General features: G+C 42.0%; 1 protein-coding gene across 25 annotated transcripts in view; it reads right to left on the bottom strand.

Moving 5' to 3' along the window:
- adgrb2 (adhesion G protein-coupled receptor B2) overlaps nucleotides 1-17484 on the bottom strand; it is a 285233-nt gene that overhangs the window by 98220 nt on the left and 169529 nt on the right. For all 25 annotated transcript variants that reach the window (XM_078175978.1, XM_078175975.1, XM_078175962.1 and 22 more), the window contains 8 exons: nucleotides 16896-16997; nucleotides 13823-13929; nucleotides 12624-12818; nucleotides 12095-12163; nucleotides 11465-11573; nucleotides 10462-10608; nucleotides 3653-3740; nucleotides 2612-2714 (listed from right to left, as the gene is read on the bottom strand). In XM_078175978.1, coding sequence (XP_078032104.1) covers nucleotides 2612-2714; nucleotides 3653-3740; nucleotides 10462-10608; nucleotides 11465-11573; nucleotides 12095-12163; nucleotides 12624-12818; nucleotides 13823-13929; nucleotides 16896-16997 — 920 coding nt within the window. The remainder of the gene's footprint in view (nucleotides 1-2611; nucleotides 2715-3652; nucleotides 3741-10461; nucleotides 10609-11464; nucleotides 11574-12094; nucleotides 12164-12623; nucleotides 12819-13822; nucleotides 13930-16895; nucleotides 16998-17484) is intronic.

A 17484-nucleotide genomic window follows, 5' to 3' on the forward strand; every position in this document is an offset into this window, starting at 1 on the left:
ATACAAAGGGAAATTTTTTTCTCTTGTGAATCTCCTAGATTTAGCAAATGTAGCAAGAGTTCCCCTATGAAGCAGAATGAGAATGTCCTCACAAATACCGGTCTAAGGAATGCATACGTGCATCCCAGCCCTGTACTGCCCTGTGTGCAGAAGAGGTGTCTGTCCTCAGTGGGAGCCTCCGGTTCGTAATCCAGAGCAGCATGCTTACTTCAGCATTAAGACATCACCCTCTCTAGACAGAGGGTGTGCAACCTGGAGTACCTCTGCTTTGCCAAAAGTGTTAAAAGGCAGAATAATAGGAAGATAAAAGATGAAGGCATATAAAAAGAAATGCCATAATTAAGTAATGAATCAGTGGTTTAAAGCAGGGAGATGGAGTGGCGGGGGATGGAGAATGAGTACAAAGTCTTTATAATGAAACACTCTGCAATAATTCTGACCCTCAGGTCCTGGTTGACACAGCAAGAAACCGATTTCACTGGAAGATTTTAGTATGTGTGTATATTCTGTATATATATATATCTGTGTGTTTGTGTTGTCAAGAGATGAACCATTAAAAATTCAACATTATTCTCAAAACTGAGCCTTTGCACAGAAGAATGGCTAATGAAACCTGCATCTTATTGAGGTCGTGAAGAGCGCCTCTCATTAAACTTGCACTTAGCCCTTTCCAATGAAGACACCCCACAAGTCGTTTATAATAACACACTCCACTGTAATATAAACTGAATAGGCGCCAGGAGACGGCGCGATATAAGGAAGTGAAAAAGGTCTGCATTTATTCAGGCAATTCAACGAGCGCCATGGCGCTTTATAGCATGCAGCACTTCCTCTTTCATCAGAACTCAGGAAACATGGGTCAGTGGGGAGAGAAGGGATCCTTTAAAGCCGTGAAAAGATTTATTTCCTTGGCTAAAGCTTGCTCAATATACAAGTATAAAATAACAAAGAAAAAAGCAAACCATTGCATGTAACACTTTGATGTAGGAATATAAGTTACAGAGTCACCTGAACACAACTCTGGGATGGCTGGAAAAGTTACACTGTCTTGAAATGATCTAGATCTTAAGGACTTATGGTGGCTAATGCTTTTTATTGCATGAAAACACATCTTATGGCTACAGGAAAGGAGAGGTTTAAAGGTATACTATGCTCGATTGTTGGCTACTGTTTGTAAACAGTTTGTTTGCCGGTGAAAGTAAAAGTAAAAGTAAAATCTTTTTGGTGCTGTGTCTCTTGGATGCCTTCTGCTTATTGTCTGGCCTCTGATCGTTAATTTTTTATAAGGCCCGTCCTCACCTGAGTTAGGGCTGGGCGGTATATCAATTCTTACAATGTATCGATACATTTTCAAGCAAGATATAAATTTAGACACCGTTTAAATCGATATAGGGTCAAGTTGCGTCACATAACGTTGTGTTCATCTCTCCCCTCTCACACTCTCCGCCCCTTCACTCACTCACAGTTTCTCCATCAACACTCGCACAGAGCTACTCCTCTGTTTAATCTGTCTGTTCATTAGTCTATAACTTTTAGCTACGTCCAGTCAAGCCATGCTGCGCCGATTTGTGTTTCTGTTATCAGTTTAGAGACGCAGTGCTACGCCGAGCTGCGCACCTATTCCTTCTCCAGAGTAGGTCCAAAAGCCGGGCTGCCCGCACTCAGGTAGCCGTGGCGTCTCGCCGACCGCAGCCAATACCTGACCACCTTGTTTCTCCCCCTCAAACAAGCCACGTGTGTTGTGAGACTCTCCTCACCTCTGTCTGCAGGAGACCAGAGAGACAGACGTTTATAAAAGTCTCTCTATGTGTTCAGCTCTCAGTACTTTTGTAGTTTCTAACCGAATCTCTGTGGTTTGGAGTTTAGTTTCTCTCCTGCGTCCTGTTTTCACTTTAGATATCTGCTTTAGTTTACTGTTTCATGTTCACTATCAGCCGTATTAGAAGTTGTGTGAAGTTGCTGCTCGAAAATACATTTCCTTATTTTGCTGCTTCACAATAAAAGTATTTATATAACAAAATAATGTGGAACTTTTATATTTAAGTCTCGATAGGAATTAAAATGTGTTTATAACCAAATTAGTGAAACTTTATGAGCAGCTTTTCTTCAATTATGAGGAAGAGTAAAATCAGAAACAGCCACAGTGAGATGTTGATGAAGAGCTGCAGACAACAGGCTCTTACTGCACCTCTGCAAACAGCTCACCTCCAACAGGTAAACTTCTTTTACCTGCCCTGCTGCGGAAAAACACATGCAGCTCAAACAACAGGGGACTTCAGCCATGGATCAGCTCGCAACGGAACATGTAGCCCACTTAGTAGAAGATACCGGGATATATATCGTGTATCGCCATTCAGCCTGAAAATACCGAGACATGAATTTTTGTCCATATCCCCAGCCCTAACCTGAGTGCTGTGGGGGTACACAGCCATAGACGTCCCAAACACAGATAATGAGAAGAAAATAAGAAGATACAGGCAGAAGGCAGAGAATTACCCCGCCACACTCTACGAGTGGGTCATAACTGATGACTGAGAGGAATTCTGAGTCTATGCATTGTTTTTTAAGAAAATTCTGCACACTATATCTTTAATAAAGAAAAAAAACTTACATTAAAAAGTGGCGACAGCTCCACCACCACCATGGGCTTGCTGGGTTGTGGTTCTGGCCGTACTGTCACTGTCAGGATCTTGGAGTTGATGACTGCAGGGGGACTGCAAAGACACGCACAGTCAAACACAGAAGAGTGTTATTTTTGGGGAGAATTGTACTGCACATTCAAGACTGGCTTGAACTGTCTCTCTTCAAATACAACTACAAAAGTGGAATATGCTGATAAGTTGCTTTCTTTTGCTGTCTGTCATACACGCTAACAAATGCATACGTTCAACACACTCAGAAACAGACATATGCACCCAGTGTGCCATGCTTTTGACGGGTTTCAAGTATGTTTGCAAATATTAATACATGAATAAAGTAAAGAAAAACCTAATGAGAAAGGGATAAAGCCGGCACCCAAGTGAAAACGGAACACTGGACCTATTAGCATTCAGCAGAGCTACAGGGAGAAAAGGGTTTTAACAGATCCAGCTCATCCACAACCAAGAGCACTGACCTGAATAAAAGGGCCCAGGGCCAGCACAAACACCATATCACAGTGGCCTTTTGACAACCTCCTGATCCCTCCTCACTTCTATTTCTCCAAGTTTTATACAAGTTTCAGGACCCATTAGGCCCGCACCCATTTGAAGCCCAGTGTATATTTCCAAAAATACATTGACAATGCAAAAAAAAAAACATCTAGGGAAATGTACTTTTTTCGGAGATCCAAGACATCTGTCTGATAACTAGGCAGACACAAGGCATGGAGTAGAGAAGCAATAGGCATTATGAGAGAGAAAACAGATGTAGAGTTTGAGGTTGGAAATAGATAGAGAGAAGGAGCGACAGAAGAAAGGGTGCAGAAATAGAAAGGTAGTGAGAACAGAAACAAAACAAAACAAAAAAAATAGATACAATGGAGATGAAAAGTTGTCAGAGAAAGTACTGACAAAAAGAGACACAGGAAGGTAAAAGTGAGGACAGGGGATGGAGAGGAAGAAGCTTGAAATGCTTAAAAAATAAGACAGTGGATCACATGAGAAGTACTCACTTTGGTGCAGGTAAGATGACGCCCAACGTCCTGTACAAGATGGCTCCGATGACATAGTACATAGTTGATTCTGACTCCACCTCCATCTCTGAAACACAGGAAATTTTGCGACCAATCAGCCCAAATCGATGCCATTGTTTGCCTAAAACACCTTCCAAATCACATGTAAATCCATCTGTGTACCTTTTGTTATCCTGTGTATGGGCACTGGTTGCTGAAAATGTTTTTTTGGACAAGCACAGCTGAACACCAAGTAGCAATCCTCGGTGCTGAAAAAATTAAGTCAACCTGATTGTGCCAAAAACTGCAGTTCCTCAAATGGCCACTTGAGGCTCTAAAAGCAATCAATCCCCACAGACCTCCATGTTAAAATGCTCAACTTTACAGTAGAAATGAACATGCTTACAACCTGGAACAAAAAACACTTTTGGTCTCTTTAGCTAATTTCAGCATTCATGACAAATGTATGCACCTGTCTGTCATGGTGAAGAGGGAGCTGAGCGGAAGGCGAAGCTTTCGATTTACTGGTCCATCTACGTCCCAACCCTCACCTATGGTCATGAGCTCTGGGTAGCGACCGAAAGAATGAGATCGCGGATACAAGCAGCCGAAATGAGTTTCCTCCGTGAGGTGGCTGGGCTCAGCCTTAGAGAGAGGGTGAGGAGTTTGGACATCTGGAGGGAGCTCAGAGTAGAGCCGCTGTTCCTTCGCGCTGAAAGGGGTGAGTTGAGGTGGTTCGGGCATCCGACTAGGTTGCCTCCTGGGCGGGAGGTGTCCCGTGCACGTCTCACTGGTAGGAGGCTCCGGGGCAGACCCACAACACGCTGGAAGGATTACATATGTCATCTGGCTTGGGAACGCCTTTGGGTCCCCCAGGAGGAGCTGGAAAGTGTTGCTGGGGAGAGGGACGTCTGGGGTGCTTTGCTTGGCCTGCTGCCACCACAACCCGCCCTCGGATAAGCTGATGAAAATGGATGGATGGATGGATGACAAATGTACCGGGGATTCATTTTTATATAACTCACCTGTTTACATTTTAATAAGGCTTAAATTTGTGCATATTTAAAGGCATTGCTGCTCTGACAGGTTGTCTATGAGGTGTCATCTCAGCTAACTGGTCCAATCCACCCCTCCCTCCTACACAGCTCCACCCTCTTGTCCAACCAAGTGACCTTGTGTCTCTTCTGGTTAAAAAAAATCCAAGATGGTGACGGCACAGAGGCCAAACTCGAGGCTTCAAAAGGGGAGCCTGCAAGCCAGTGGGTGACACTGTGGTGGCTACATCCACTGCTTTATACAGTCACTGCTAAAGATGTATGGAAACTAATTCTTATTTGCCTTTTTACAAAAAAAAAAAAAAGGTAGGTAAAGGCCTTTTGCAGTACATTAATATTCAAAATATCAACATAAATATAGCAAATGTTGTTTTTTGATTGGAAAGACTTCTCATTGGGGTATGACCACATGACACATGCTAATCTGATGTTTGAATTTATAGGCTGAAGTGTTAGTATTTGTGATTGATTGAGATAACCTGTCCTGCGCTGGGAAATTTGTCATAAATAAACTAAATGCAAACACATCTCTTTGTCGGTGAAGCAAACAAGCACAGATCTCACCTGCCTCTTCAACCTGTGATCTCATCTTAATTTTCATTTACTCTTGAGCTGTCGCTGACAAATGCTCTGTTGACTACATCAGAGCAAGAAAAGTTAGCTAATTGCAGAGCATGATGTGACAGCTATATTCCATATTCACACTTATTATGCTTCCAAGGCGAAAACACATCCATATTTTAGGTGCAAGATCCTGGTTACACACTGTGTGGGTGGAGATGCTATTTGTGTCAATTTCTGGACCTTTTAGCAACCAGTAGCTCCTCTGTTGCTCAACGAAGCCTCATTTCTGAAAGTTCATTGCTCTATCGTGCAATTAACCTGATTACAATTATTTCAATAAGTGCCCACACTCTTCCTTTTCAATGGACACTCTTTCCCCCTTGTTTCAAATCCCTTTTCGTCTCTTCCTCTTCCTCAGAACTTGTTGCCATTCTCCAACCCACTTTTCAACTTCCCCCAACAGTCCTTCTTTACAGCCCCTTGCCTTCCACCACTCCCTTCAGTGTTCTTTCACCAAAAAGAGCAGGGGCTCCCAAAGAGACATACTGTCCCTCTGTAAATGTCACTTTGTCTCAAGTGAGGGAGGCGAAGGGAAGCGGGGAGGAAAAGTAAGAGGGGAAGAGTTCATGTTGAGAGACGCCACTCCCTCCTTTGCCCTTTCAGACTGAGAGAGGCGATGGAGAAGCATGGGCACAGAAAGCAGGAGAGGAGGAGACAGAGGGGGCTGATGGTATCAGACGCACTGGGTGACTCATCCAAAATCTGTCTGCCTACTGCCTAAGAGGTAATACTCAGGAAGAGAGATAGCTATGCAAGACAGATGAGGAGCGAAAGAGGAAGAGACAAAAAGATCTCGACAGTGAGGGAAAAAAGCAATTGTGAGACTGTGAGGAGGCAAAAAAAAAAAAACAGATCAAAGTCAGCATGAGAAAGCCTGTGAGTGTGATGGATCCTAATTGGACAGTGTCTGCAAAGGCATGCAAATGAGCAAGTCAGTGTATTGTGGGTAAATGGTAAATCAGTGTGTGATGGGGTGGCACTCCTACGCAAGAGGATGATTAATACCACAAAAGCACTCAATCACAAAACTGTAATTTCCCATGAACAGACTTTTCGTCACTCTGCGCTCGCTGAACATCTGAATGATTGGCGGTCAGCTGTAATCCAGCGAAATGGCAAACCACCAGTCACCGGCCGTGGACTTGAATATGCCATTTGTCAGGAAAAGATATGCTTGCAGTGGATGCAATGCTATAATTTATGGTTCTAATCAAAGATTGAAGGCTCCATCCGCACAGCTCTATTTGAGTCACTTTTCATTCCTTCCTGCTTTCTTTCTTCTGTATGTTTGCTTTTATTACAACCTTTGTGCACAGAACAAAAGAATACTTTGCACACTTCTATTTCCAAAAAGGTGTGTAGGAGAAGGACAAGTAGAACACAGCTTGTAGGAAAAACTCCTGCACACTGTCTAACCTGCAATTTCAAGAACTAGACCATCAAGATCTTTTCATTAAGATGTACATAACTCTGCAATGCACTAGTATACTGTTTTCAAGTATGAACATAGAAAACAGCATGAAGGCCGGTGAAAATGTTACGTTGGTTTTTTATATCTGTTATATATTCAGACCCTCAAACTCAGTACCAGCTAATTTGGAAAGATGTTCAAGCACTGCTTGGACAGAGATAGACAAAATTTGTGGTGGCGCATCACTGCATTACGCCGGAAAAGGGGCAAAAATTAGCATGTCCACCCAGGTGTCAAGTTTATTGCTGATCGAAGCTGAGGCCGATTTATACCCTTCACTACTGCAGAGTTATTTGTCCAGGGAGTGAAAACTGATTGTAATCTATCCCATTAAAAACAAAAGCCTGATGCTAATGGGTGTTTGTGGGGGTTTTTCCAGTGTGAAAGGGGCTTTAGCTGAAAGGGGAAGTAGGGGTAACTGGGTTGCTCAGTCTGAAGTCCAAAAACATCCCGACCAACACCTCCAGAGCTAAAAAATTAACAACAACATTCACTGTATCTAGTTTAGAAACAGAATTGTAAATATAATAAGTTCTGATTTTTCAAGTATCTACATGACAGTGACTTCCTGAAGTCTTTTTTTGTTGTTATTGTGAGGCTGCCAAATTGCATGATGTCATTCTTGCAGTGCTGGTTGTATATGGATTGAATAAGATATGTGTTTACTAGTAATTAGCTAGATGCACTGGTGGGTGTATCTTCAAACTTTCAAGAGAGTCAGGCTAGCCATTGGGCTAGCTGCCCTGCCTCCAGTTTTTAAGCTAGGCTAGGCTAATCATCACCTGGTTTCTGCTCTTAGGCCTCATTTACACAGCAAGCGATGCTTTCACGTAGCGCTCGTGAAGCAGCGCGACTTGAGCAGCGTGTAGAACGGATGCAGTGTGAATGCTCTAACCTGTTAACACACTTGCTAAAATGAAAATGCGAGTAAACAGCGGCCATTCGCGAGCACTACGCTACGCATTGCTTGCGGTGTAAATGAGGCCATAGGGTTCCCACACCTTCTTAAACATCACATTAAGCAGCACATTTTAGACATGGATCAAGATCAGTAACATACAAACCTAAGAATTTTTAAAATGAGAACCAGTAGGCTTTGCACAAGCTCAAAGAAAACAATTTTAAAAAATAGATTTTTGCTTTTAATGTTCAGTAAAAAAAATCAAAAGAGTAATTTCTATTCTTGCACAAAATGTATAATTCAAAGCACTTTCACAGACCCATATCTATTTATGTCTATTTTCAAACCCTTGATTTCCCCCTCATCAGAAGAAGAAATTGGCCCATTTCCTAAAATGTCAACTCTTCCTATTGCACACACAACTTTTTTTCAGCATTAATCATCGAACTCCCAGTTTACTGGTTATATTTTTGAACACATCACAAGTCGGTCTTTAACACAGTATTAGAGAGGAGAGCTCATGTGGTGTGCGCTCTTTCTTGAGTAATACTTCAAAGTTAATGTAGCATAAACGCATGCATGTACCAGCAATGGTCTGTTTGAAATAGGGAGTCATTGCCGGCTTGTATTTTTGGATGTATGTGTGAGCATGGCTGTGAGACAGAGCGAGCGCCTGCATGTATGTGTTTATGAGAGAAGGAGAGACAGCGCAGGGAGAGAGGGAGTTTGTCACTTCGAAAATCAGTGAAGAACAGTCCCAGGCTCTGCCCAGTGAAGCGATTCATGAACCTATCAATTGGCTGTGTGTATGTGCAACTGTGTGCGCACGTGCACACACAAAGGTGTCAATGGGCCTTTATGAGCATAGTTAAGCTGTCCATCTGAGATAGGCTTTCATTATGGAGTAAATGAACCAATCAAACTGATAGCAATCAACTGAAGACCTCAACTCATGGACTGCCAATGGGAAGAGGCAGAGTTCCCCCAGGGGCAAAGAGTAATAATAACGCCCTAACTCATAAGACGACATGCAGTTGGGATGAAACAATTTACTAAATAGCATATGCTAAAATGGCAATGGCATGTGCTGAATATCATAAGAGAAAATGGCTGAGTAAATGTGACGCAGCCGGTCACTTTTATTGCACTACCAGCACTGCAGGAGACAAAACATTCCCCGCCACAAAGTACGAAGATAATGGGCAAAGGAATCAAGATGAAGGAAAATGCATGAAAGCGTAAAAGCAGTGAAGTAAAACAGAAAGGCAGGATAAATGGAGAATAAGCACAAAGACAACATTGCAATGCAGCAGCATTACACAAGGTCTAGCTTTTGTGCACCCTTTTGTCTCCAGTTGCAGCAGAACATTCATCCTTTGAGATATCTGCATTTGCTGTTCCATAAAATCGGGAAAAACAACTTGAACAAAACAACTCACGGGCATCTCATAAACAGGTTCTGCTACATAAAAGCAAGATGGATGGTTAGATTGAAGAGAAGCACAAAATAAGCATTGTGCATAATAAAGAGACAAAGAGACTAAGTGAGGCGAGGTGAGGTGCCCTGAGGTTAGCATACAGGATGTTGTGAACGCCAATCAAAGAGTCTGTGTCATCACAGCGAGTCAGAGGTCACAGACAGCTCTGCTCTCTCGGCCTGCAGCTTCTCTGAACTTTAATTTGGGTAAGGGACGGGGTGCCAGACAGGAAGTCTGCCAGTGTAATTTCCAGTGGGATGTGACCTTTCGCCGCCGTTGGTAGTGGATCACATCTGCCACAATATTTTCTCTTATCTAACAGAAGATACTTTCTTCCCACTCTTTTAAGTCCCTTTGCCTCCCCTGAACAACTTTAGCTTGTATGCTTCCTGGTGTCCTCTTTATCCTCCACTCCACTGTGTGGTGTGTGTTTGGACAATCATTTTGCTTGTTTCTTGGCGTTACTTGAAACCATATGGGAAAAAATTCACGGCAGCTAAGACTAACAGCAGTTAGCTTTCTTGTTTTGCTAAAAGCGAAGAGACGTCTTTCAAAACTGTACGAGGACTTGATGCTCTCGAGGGAAAGCGGCACACTTCTTTGCAGATGAAAGACCTGCGTCTTCTTGAGAAGCCCTCCAGGGCGTCTTTACAGTCCAAATCCAAATCCTCAGCATTACCCTTCAACGTCCTTGAGAAGCCTTCTGTCTGCTTCCATGAGACAAATCTGAGTGAGTGAATTCACACTGCGATAACTTCTTGGTCTGACCTTGGCTGAAGAGAGGGTTGAGTGGGGTGATAACGGGTTCTCATACTGCTTGTGTAACATTCAAGACTGACAGTAAGGATGACAGCTACAACAGATCCGAATTATGGCTATGAGCTTAGTGCCTCAACTTGAGACAGACTTCTGGAACGGCTGATTGCTCTAAAAATAAAAAGCTCCTTTTGATACTAATGGTGAGATTTGTTCGTTGGGCCTTGATTCTTTCATCCAGATGACTGTTTTTATAAGAACCATTGAAGCAAGCACCGAGGCTGGGTCAAATCCTGGCAGTGTGCACCACAGGAGGGCATTCAGCCTGCCCAAGCACAAAACAAATGTGTTAAACCACCTGTTTAAGCCCTTTTCTGACGGCCTCGGTTCTTGGACACTGGTATACGTGCTTACAAGTGGAGCTGATAACTGTTTCAGTCTGAGTGGTACAGATTAGTACCAAAAGAAAAACACAAAACAGTGACCAAACCCTGGAGAGTGGATATCCATCTTAGTTGTTCTACCTTCAGCTGGGATGGTGAAGACCTCTTTGGGGATGTAGAGCTTGTCCTCTGCTGTTCTGGCCCAGTCCTTCATCCCTCTCCGGCCTTTCATGGGAAAGTTGATATCACTGGAAACGGCCGACACCGGCTCTCGCTGGACGGTTATCACTGGACAAACAAGAGATACCACAAACACTCACTTCAGGGCAAAACTGAAACAAAGGAGACTGGTCAAATATGAGGTGAGCAAAAAAAAAAACCCAGATGAGATCAGATGTGATAAGCTTTGGGATATGGGTAAGAAGTGCCTGTCAAACCTACTATTAGGGTGAGAAGGCCACTATCAGGCCAGGAAATTAAACTTTGTGCAGGAAAGGGCTTAATTGGACTGTTTTCCATCTGAGAGAAAGTCCATATATAGGGCCGGTGGACAGGTAGGAGTGGTGGATGGCACCTTCACCTAGGACACTGGGGTTCAAGTCCCAAGCACAACCAATACTTGAACCCAACCATGATCTTTTTTCTAAACTGAACCACATTGGTTTGGCGCCTCAGCCTAAGGAAAATAGAAGGGAAACCCAACGATCTGCTAACGGCCATTGAATGGGCTGATAATTACCTTCTGAACTTACCAGTATGTGTAGCAGGCCCTTACTGACCCATATCTATATGGTGTACAACCACACATAATGGCCATTTATTGGGCTGATAACATCCCGATTGGGTACCTGAGTCACGTTAGCGTTAAAAGTCGTACAACAGGTATTTTAAGAGACAAAGAACTTTTGGAAGTGAGACTAAATGAAATGAAAAGCTGAAAATAGATCATTTGGAAGTGGTTTTGATATGACAACAAAGACCTTGGCTGAGCTTAACTGAAGATAAAGAATGGTAAAATTTGACACCATAATACAGACCTAAATTTATAAAAACTCTAAGTACGTGAATGCCTTTTAACACTAACATTAGAGTGAAATTATCTCCTATATGTCTCTGTTGTGGGACAGCGCTGTGTGATACTTACTGAGGTTGTTGGTAACCACCAGGAAACTCTGGAAAGGCTTCTGGGCTTCTCCGATGAGGTGAATGAAATCTTCTAATATCCTCATCAGTAAAGCAGCACCGGGAGCGACCTGTGGATGCAGGCATGAAAAAGAGGGGTGAGCATCAATCATCATGTCAACATATTTATTATCCATGGCAAACTCTCTATGAGGCATATCTCACCCATTGAGACATTTTTTATTCATTGCATTATCTAGACCACTGAATGTGTTCCAGGGCGGTAAATTGTAGCCACGTGGGATATACTATCATATTTGGTTGCTTGTTTATTGTGTCCAGATGGAGAGTAAACACACCTCGACTCAAGGGCATCAAGATGGGTCACACACAAAAAAAGCACAAATGTGCACACACACACACACACACCTAGTATAATTAATGGGCAGCCATTGCATTTAGCAAACAGGTGTGTTTTTATGACTGTAATGAAAAGTTAATGTGGGATGTGGTCACACCCACCTTTACACACAAATTCACAAATGTACACGCAATAAAGTACTGAACCACACACACACACATTTAGGAAACTTGGCACAAAGGTGGCCACTGGTTATGGTATGTTTACACGCACACATACAGAAAGCTTTACCTGATGGGCGTCCTCCCATTTTTCTAGATTTTCCATGTCCAACATGAGGCTGACTATCTGGAAAAATTTCTAGACACAAGATGTTCCCAGTCGTTAATGCAGCAGAGGACTTAAATTCTGTCATCTCATTTGTATGTCTTTGCATGCACACTAGTTTGTTAGCCATTGTCCCCTTGTGTTGCTAACCTGCACCCACCAACCACTGGTACTGCAGCAGTACCGCAGTTTATTCTCTGTCAAGTCGACTACAGTCGTCCTTTGTACAGAGGCATATTGTAAAACATAAAATAATGTCTGTCAAATGACTGACTGAGACAGCAGCATTTTGCTCACTTACAGGCAGTGAAAAGAGAAAAACGCTGCTAAAAAATCCTGTTTGAGGCCACGGCAACTGTGTAGCTGTGCTTCATTGTTATGCAGATCCCGTGCAGCAGATAGTGGAGCTTCTACATCGAATAAATTCAGAGGTGTTGCAAATGTGTCTGTGTGTGCTGACTTGAGGGGGGCTTCATGAGAAGGCTCTCCCTACCTGCACGTCGTCGGGAGCTGGGATGTAGGTTGCTCTTTTGAAGGTGTCCGTCACATTTCGCAGGATCTCCGTGGAAAAGAGAAGGTCGCCACTGTAGTAGCTCCTCCTCTGCAAGAGCTCCAGGAGACTCCTTACGATCTGAGACATGCCCTCCCCGGCCAGGGTCCTCTGACCCTTCGCGAGATGCTCTCGTAACTACAACAGAAAAACAGAATCAGAAATTGAGAAAATAGGTGGTTTCACCTCTGCCTGTAACAGTCGAGTTGATTAAATGCACGCCCGTTGGCACTTACTGTATATAGTACACATGTTCTTATTCAAAATATGGAACTGCTAAAAATGTCAGAAAGACCAAACAAATCAAAGATCATGTTTTTCCCCCCTAAGATATCACAGTGATGTTTGGGATGTGAGCCGAGGGGGATGATTCAAGACAGGAGTATATATGTACATGTTTGGATTTTTGGGCTTGTGCTTAAAATAGGTGAGCAAAAAGAGGCCTAGCAGCTCTTAGGCAGGAATTGGATCTCATCACTTCAGAGACAGAGATACAGAAAGTAAGACTGTGTGTGTGTGTGTGTGTGTGTGTGTGTGTGTGTGTGTGTGTGCGTGTGTGCGTGTGTGTGAATGTGAAATGCAGAGAGGGAGAGAAAGAGAGAGAGCCTGGAAGAACAGAAGATAACAGCAATCACAGAAAATTAATTATTGACTCCTAGTGTTAATGAAAGGTTGGAACAGAAGCTAACAGTGCAATCAGCTCTGTCACGTACAATCCCTGACCTCCATCTCCTTCCGCCATCATCGAGGAGATGAGAGAGGTTGAAGTTCACAGAGCAGGAAAACAGCCCGGCTGATGAACGCATTCATTAGCCATGTTCATTAATTGATAAGTGTGTGCGCAGAGCTCTGGAAAAGCTAATTAGAGATACCGGCAAGCCTTGAGTAAAGACACTCTGCTATTTTGAGTAAACTTTTTAAAAAAACAGAGTTAAACAGAGGTACACGGTGGGTAAAAAAGGGTCAACTGAGGCAGAATATAACTTGTGAAAACAGAAAGAGCTTTCAATTTCTCATAAATGAGCAAATGAGACAGACAGAACTGAAGATGAGCTGTGATACTGCAACTAACTGGAAGAATATATGCATTGTTCTTCTTCTTGCTGAAGAGTTTCTGCTGTTTTTTTCGAAAGGGAACTTACAGATAAATGTAAATATCTATAGTCAAGTGAGACGCATCTGGCGAAGCTCGGAGGACCCCAGAAAGCAACTCCATTATTGTCCAGCATGCAACGACGACTAGCAGATCCTGGAGAGAGAGACAGAGAGACAAATATATTAAACGGAATTTATCAAATTTAGGAATGAAACCTTTGCAGGAACACATCATAATACATTACTGTTAATATGGTGTCCAATAGTCATTGACCGTGAATGGGGGAGCCTTGTATTCACGGTCAGTGAGCCTGCTGCTGTGCCTAACTACGATATGCATGATGCAGAAATGAAGAGAGATCTTTTACTTAATATACAAATTTATATTACTCCCAAAAATACAGAAATACCTTGCATGAATTCTAAAACCTGGAGGTACTTTCTGTTTATCACAACACTAAGGTCAGGGGTAACACACAGGGAGTCTGCTCGATGAACTGTAACAGAGTGAAGCCACTGCACATTTACAATACTGCCACTTACGAAACAATAAAAACAAAAGGTCACTTTTGTGAAACTGCCTTTTTCCGAGTAAAATGTTATTTAGGATAGTTACAACTACCAAATGTTTCATTTGTAACAGCTTTGGCACCTCACACCAGCTGGCTGTTCTAACATGGCAGCCAGCAGATACTGGTGAAGGCTGCCAAAATACTTTACTAAGACAAAACCTTTTCCCTCGCCAAATAAATATGCACTCACTGAGCTGTGGCGCCGCCTTTTTATGAGTAATGGAGTGACATAAATAAACTGTAAAGTTTCACGGTTAATTAAATTTAGTACAACAATTTACCTTAAATGTAATGTTCTTGAAGTTCTAATGTTTTGCTGGCAGGCTACCTGATTCATGCAGGCGTGTTTTGATGTCGCAGCCAACGCCATAGTTTAAAAGATGTAGAAACACATTTATATTACAGGCAGTCTGAACCACATCTGCTCTTGGCTGAAATTCTGAAGAAGAAAGAGTGTGAAAGAAATCAAGGGTTGTTCTTGTTTCTGCTTCTGGGAGTTAAAGGAAAGGTCTGGCAGCAGCTGTTTGAGCATCTCCTCAGTTTAGATTCACATTACAGTGATAATAAGGTTTGACTATATTCAAGCAGGATATTTCTGTTACTAATTAAGGGTAGATGCTGGATAGTGTAAGAGTTGGAAATGTTATAATGATCACCTCTGTATACAAAATAGTGTTACTATTCAAACAAAGCAGTTTTGATGAGCCTTAGACATGAATTTCAGCATTTAAATCCTTTAACAAAGTACCTGTTGGTTCCAGACATAGGAGCGCATCTCATTTTAAAACACTGGCGGTAGAGTACTTTAGGTAGGGTGACCAGGTCCCAATAAACCAAATGTGGGACAAGGAGTAGGTTTGTGAGGGACAATGTGGGACACCTGCCCCCAGCGCAAAGTTTAGTCATCAGAGACTACATTCATCATGAACTATACAGAGTCTACTGTATATTAACAGTGGATTGTTTTAATTATTGAAGTATTTAGCAACACAGAGACCTGTGTAGTTGAGGGGACAGGTCAAACTGATATGATGCTGATTTACAGGAGAATAAACCATGAACATAAACTACAGATCACCTGTACAGCATTTTAATAAATGAATCTATCATAACTGAAACAACTGGAGACGGAAAACAAACTGATATATGGGTCTGATCACTCTTTTGTGGGACATCTGGTCACCCTAACTTTAGGATATCCTCATCATAATGTTATTTAATTTACAATGTTTTCTTTCATATTAATGAGATGTTTGCTTTGCTGTCGTTGAAATGTACTTCTTGGTAAAATACTAATATTTAAAACAAAAGACAACTTACTACCAAGAAATATTCAAAGATTATTCCGTCAAAGACATGGTGGGTATCACTTGAGGGGGAAATTAAAGTTCAAAACGACAAGAAAACGTTTTTGTATTTCTATTTCTGGAGTGAAACTATGGAACTGTTTGAATGTGAAGCTCAAGAGATGATTTTCACAAGGTACAAGAATGAAGAAGGTGTTTGACTCTCAGCAGGTGTTTACTCTTTATTTATTACCATCAGTTTTGTGTATGTATGTGTGAGCATGTATATATACATACGTAGCTTGTGTATATGTTCATAGTCTGACAAAGCAAAACACATCTGTCATGATTGGATGAGGATATAAAGATGAGATTATTTTTTTGAATAAGATATATATATTTTGTAATTATTTTATATCTTGATATAAGACAAATATCATTGGTAACTGATGTAATATATTAGAATATGTCGAGAAGAATTCATTATTGTTCAGCTTTATACTAATGGGAAGCTACATAATTAACTTTTATTCATTTATGGAGAAGGGGTGGGAATAAATAAGTTTGTCCTTCCTTTCATTCCTTTTTGGACATTATATGTTGTTTTGTTTTTATGTCTGTCTACTACGGTATGATTATTCTGTTTTGCTATTTACATGTTCGAATTAAACTGCTACAAACTATCTAAAAATCAGTTCTTTGGGCTAACAAATCTCCATTTGTCCTGTTGAACAATTTTAATGCATGTTGGACATTTTTAAAATTTTCTTCTTGTGGATTTCTTTGATTACATATGAGTTTCTGTAGGTTCTGTTTTTGTCTTTCTCTTCAGCTAGCTGTCTTCATCTTTACACCTGGCTGCTAATGTACCTTCACGGGGCTAACAAACTTCTGTTGCTCCTTCTGGACCCTGTTTTCCTGTTGAACATTTTCTATTTTTTCATCGTCTGTTGATCAAGTGTGAGTTTCTGTGGTTGCTTTCTTTCTCTTACTGTAGCTAGCTCTACTAATGCTAACTACCAGGTGCTAACGTACATTTATGGGGCCAACAAATGTCTGTTGCTCCTGTTTGACATGTTCTAATGCTAGCTTATGACCGGTTGGTTTGTTTTATGAACTAGCTACAGTTTGAGTCTCTGTTGCATTGTGCAATGTCACCATTGATTTATAGGCGTACTAAAAACTCCAGGCCGAGCAGAATCACAAATTCACACAAGCTGTCTCCGAAATATGTTTCCAGCAAAGTATATCATGCGACTGACCAGTGGCGTTAGTTGGACACTTGTTGTAGACAGTTTCTCCAGCTGAGGCTCTCTTCCACGCCATAGAGAGGAGGTGTTCGTCTTTACATATCTCATGAGGAGCTGCAGAAGCCGGGCGAGAAATACATAGAAAAAGTAAAATGAAGCACAGTCTAGCAGACGCTGAGAAAAAGAAAAATCACCGCGCACACACTCCCACAGACCCATACATAGCCAGCAAAAAAAAAGGGAGACAGAGAAGCACAAAAAACAAGATTCAAATCAATGTTCTCCTGCAGCAGCTCCCAATCTTATTCCCTTGTACATTGCTCAGTGCTCTCTGTCAGTGTCACTGCCTCAGTACAGTATCTCATTCCCTCTTCATCTTACCCTCCTCTTTATTCATCTGTTTTCCCTCCCTCCCTCCCTCCCTCTCTTTCATAACCCTGATGAAAAAACGGGGGAGAGTGCTCTGTAGATATTCCGAGGGGGCAGACGAGTGTTGGCAGAGGCGATGCAGAGAGATGAAGAGGGACGGAGAGCGAAGAGAGAGGGAGAGAGAGAGAGAGAGAGAGAGAGAGAAAGAGATGCTGAAAGAGAGAAAATATGA

Source organism: Epinephelus lanceolatus, chromosome 16, assembly GCF_041903045.1.
Source record: "Epinephelus lanceolatus isolate andai-2023 chromosome 16, ASM4190304v1, whole genome shotgun sequence".
NCBI lineage: Eukaryota > Metazoa > Chordata > Actinopteri > Perciformes > Serranidae > Epinephelus > Epinephelus lanceolatus.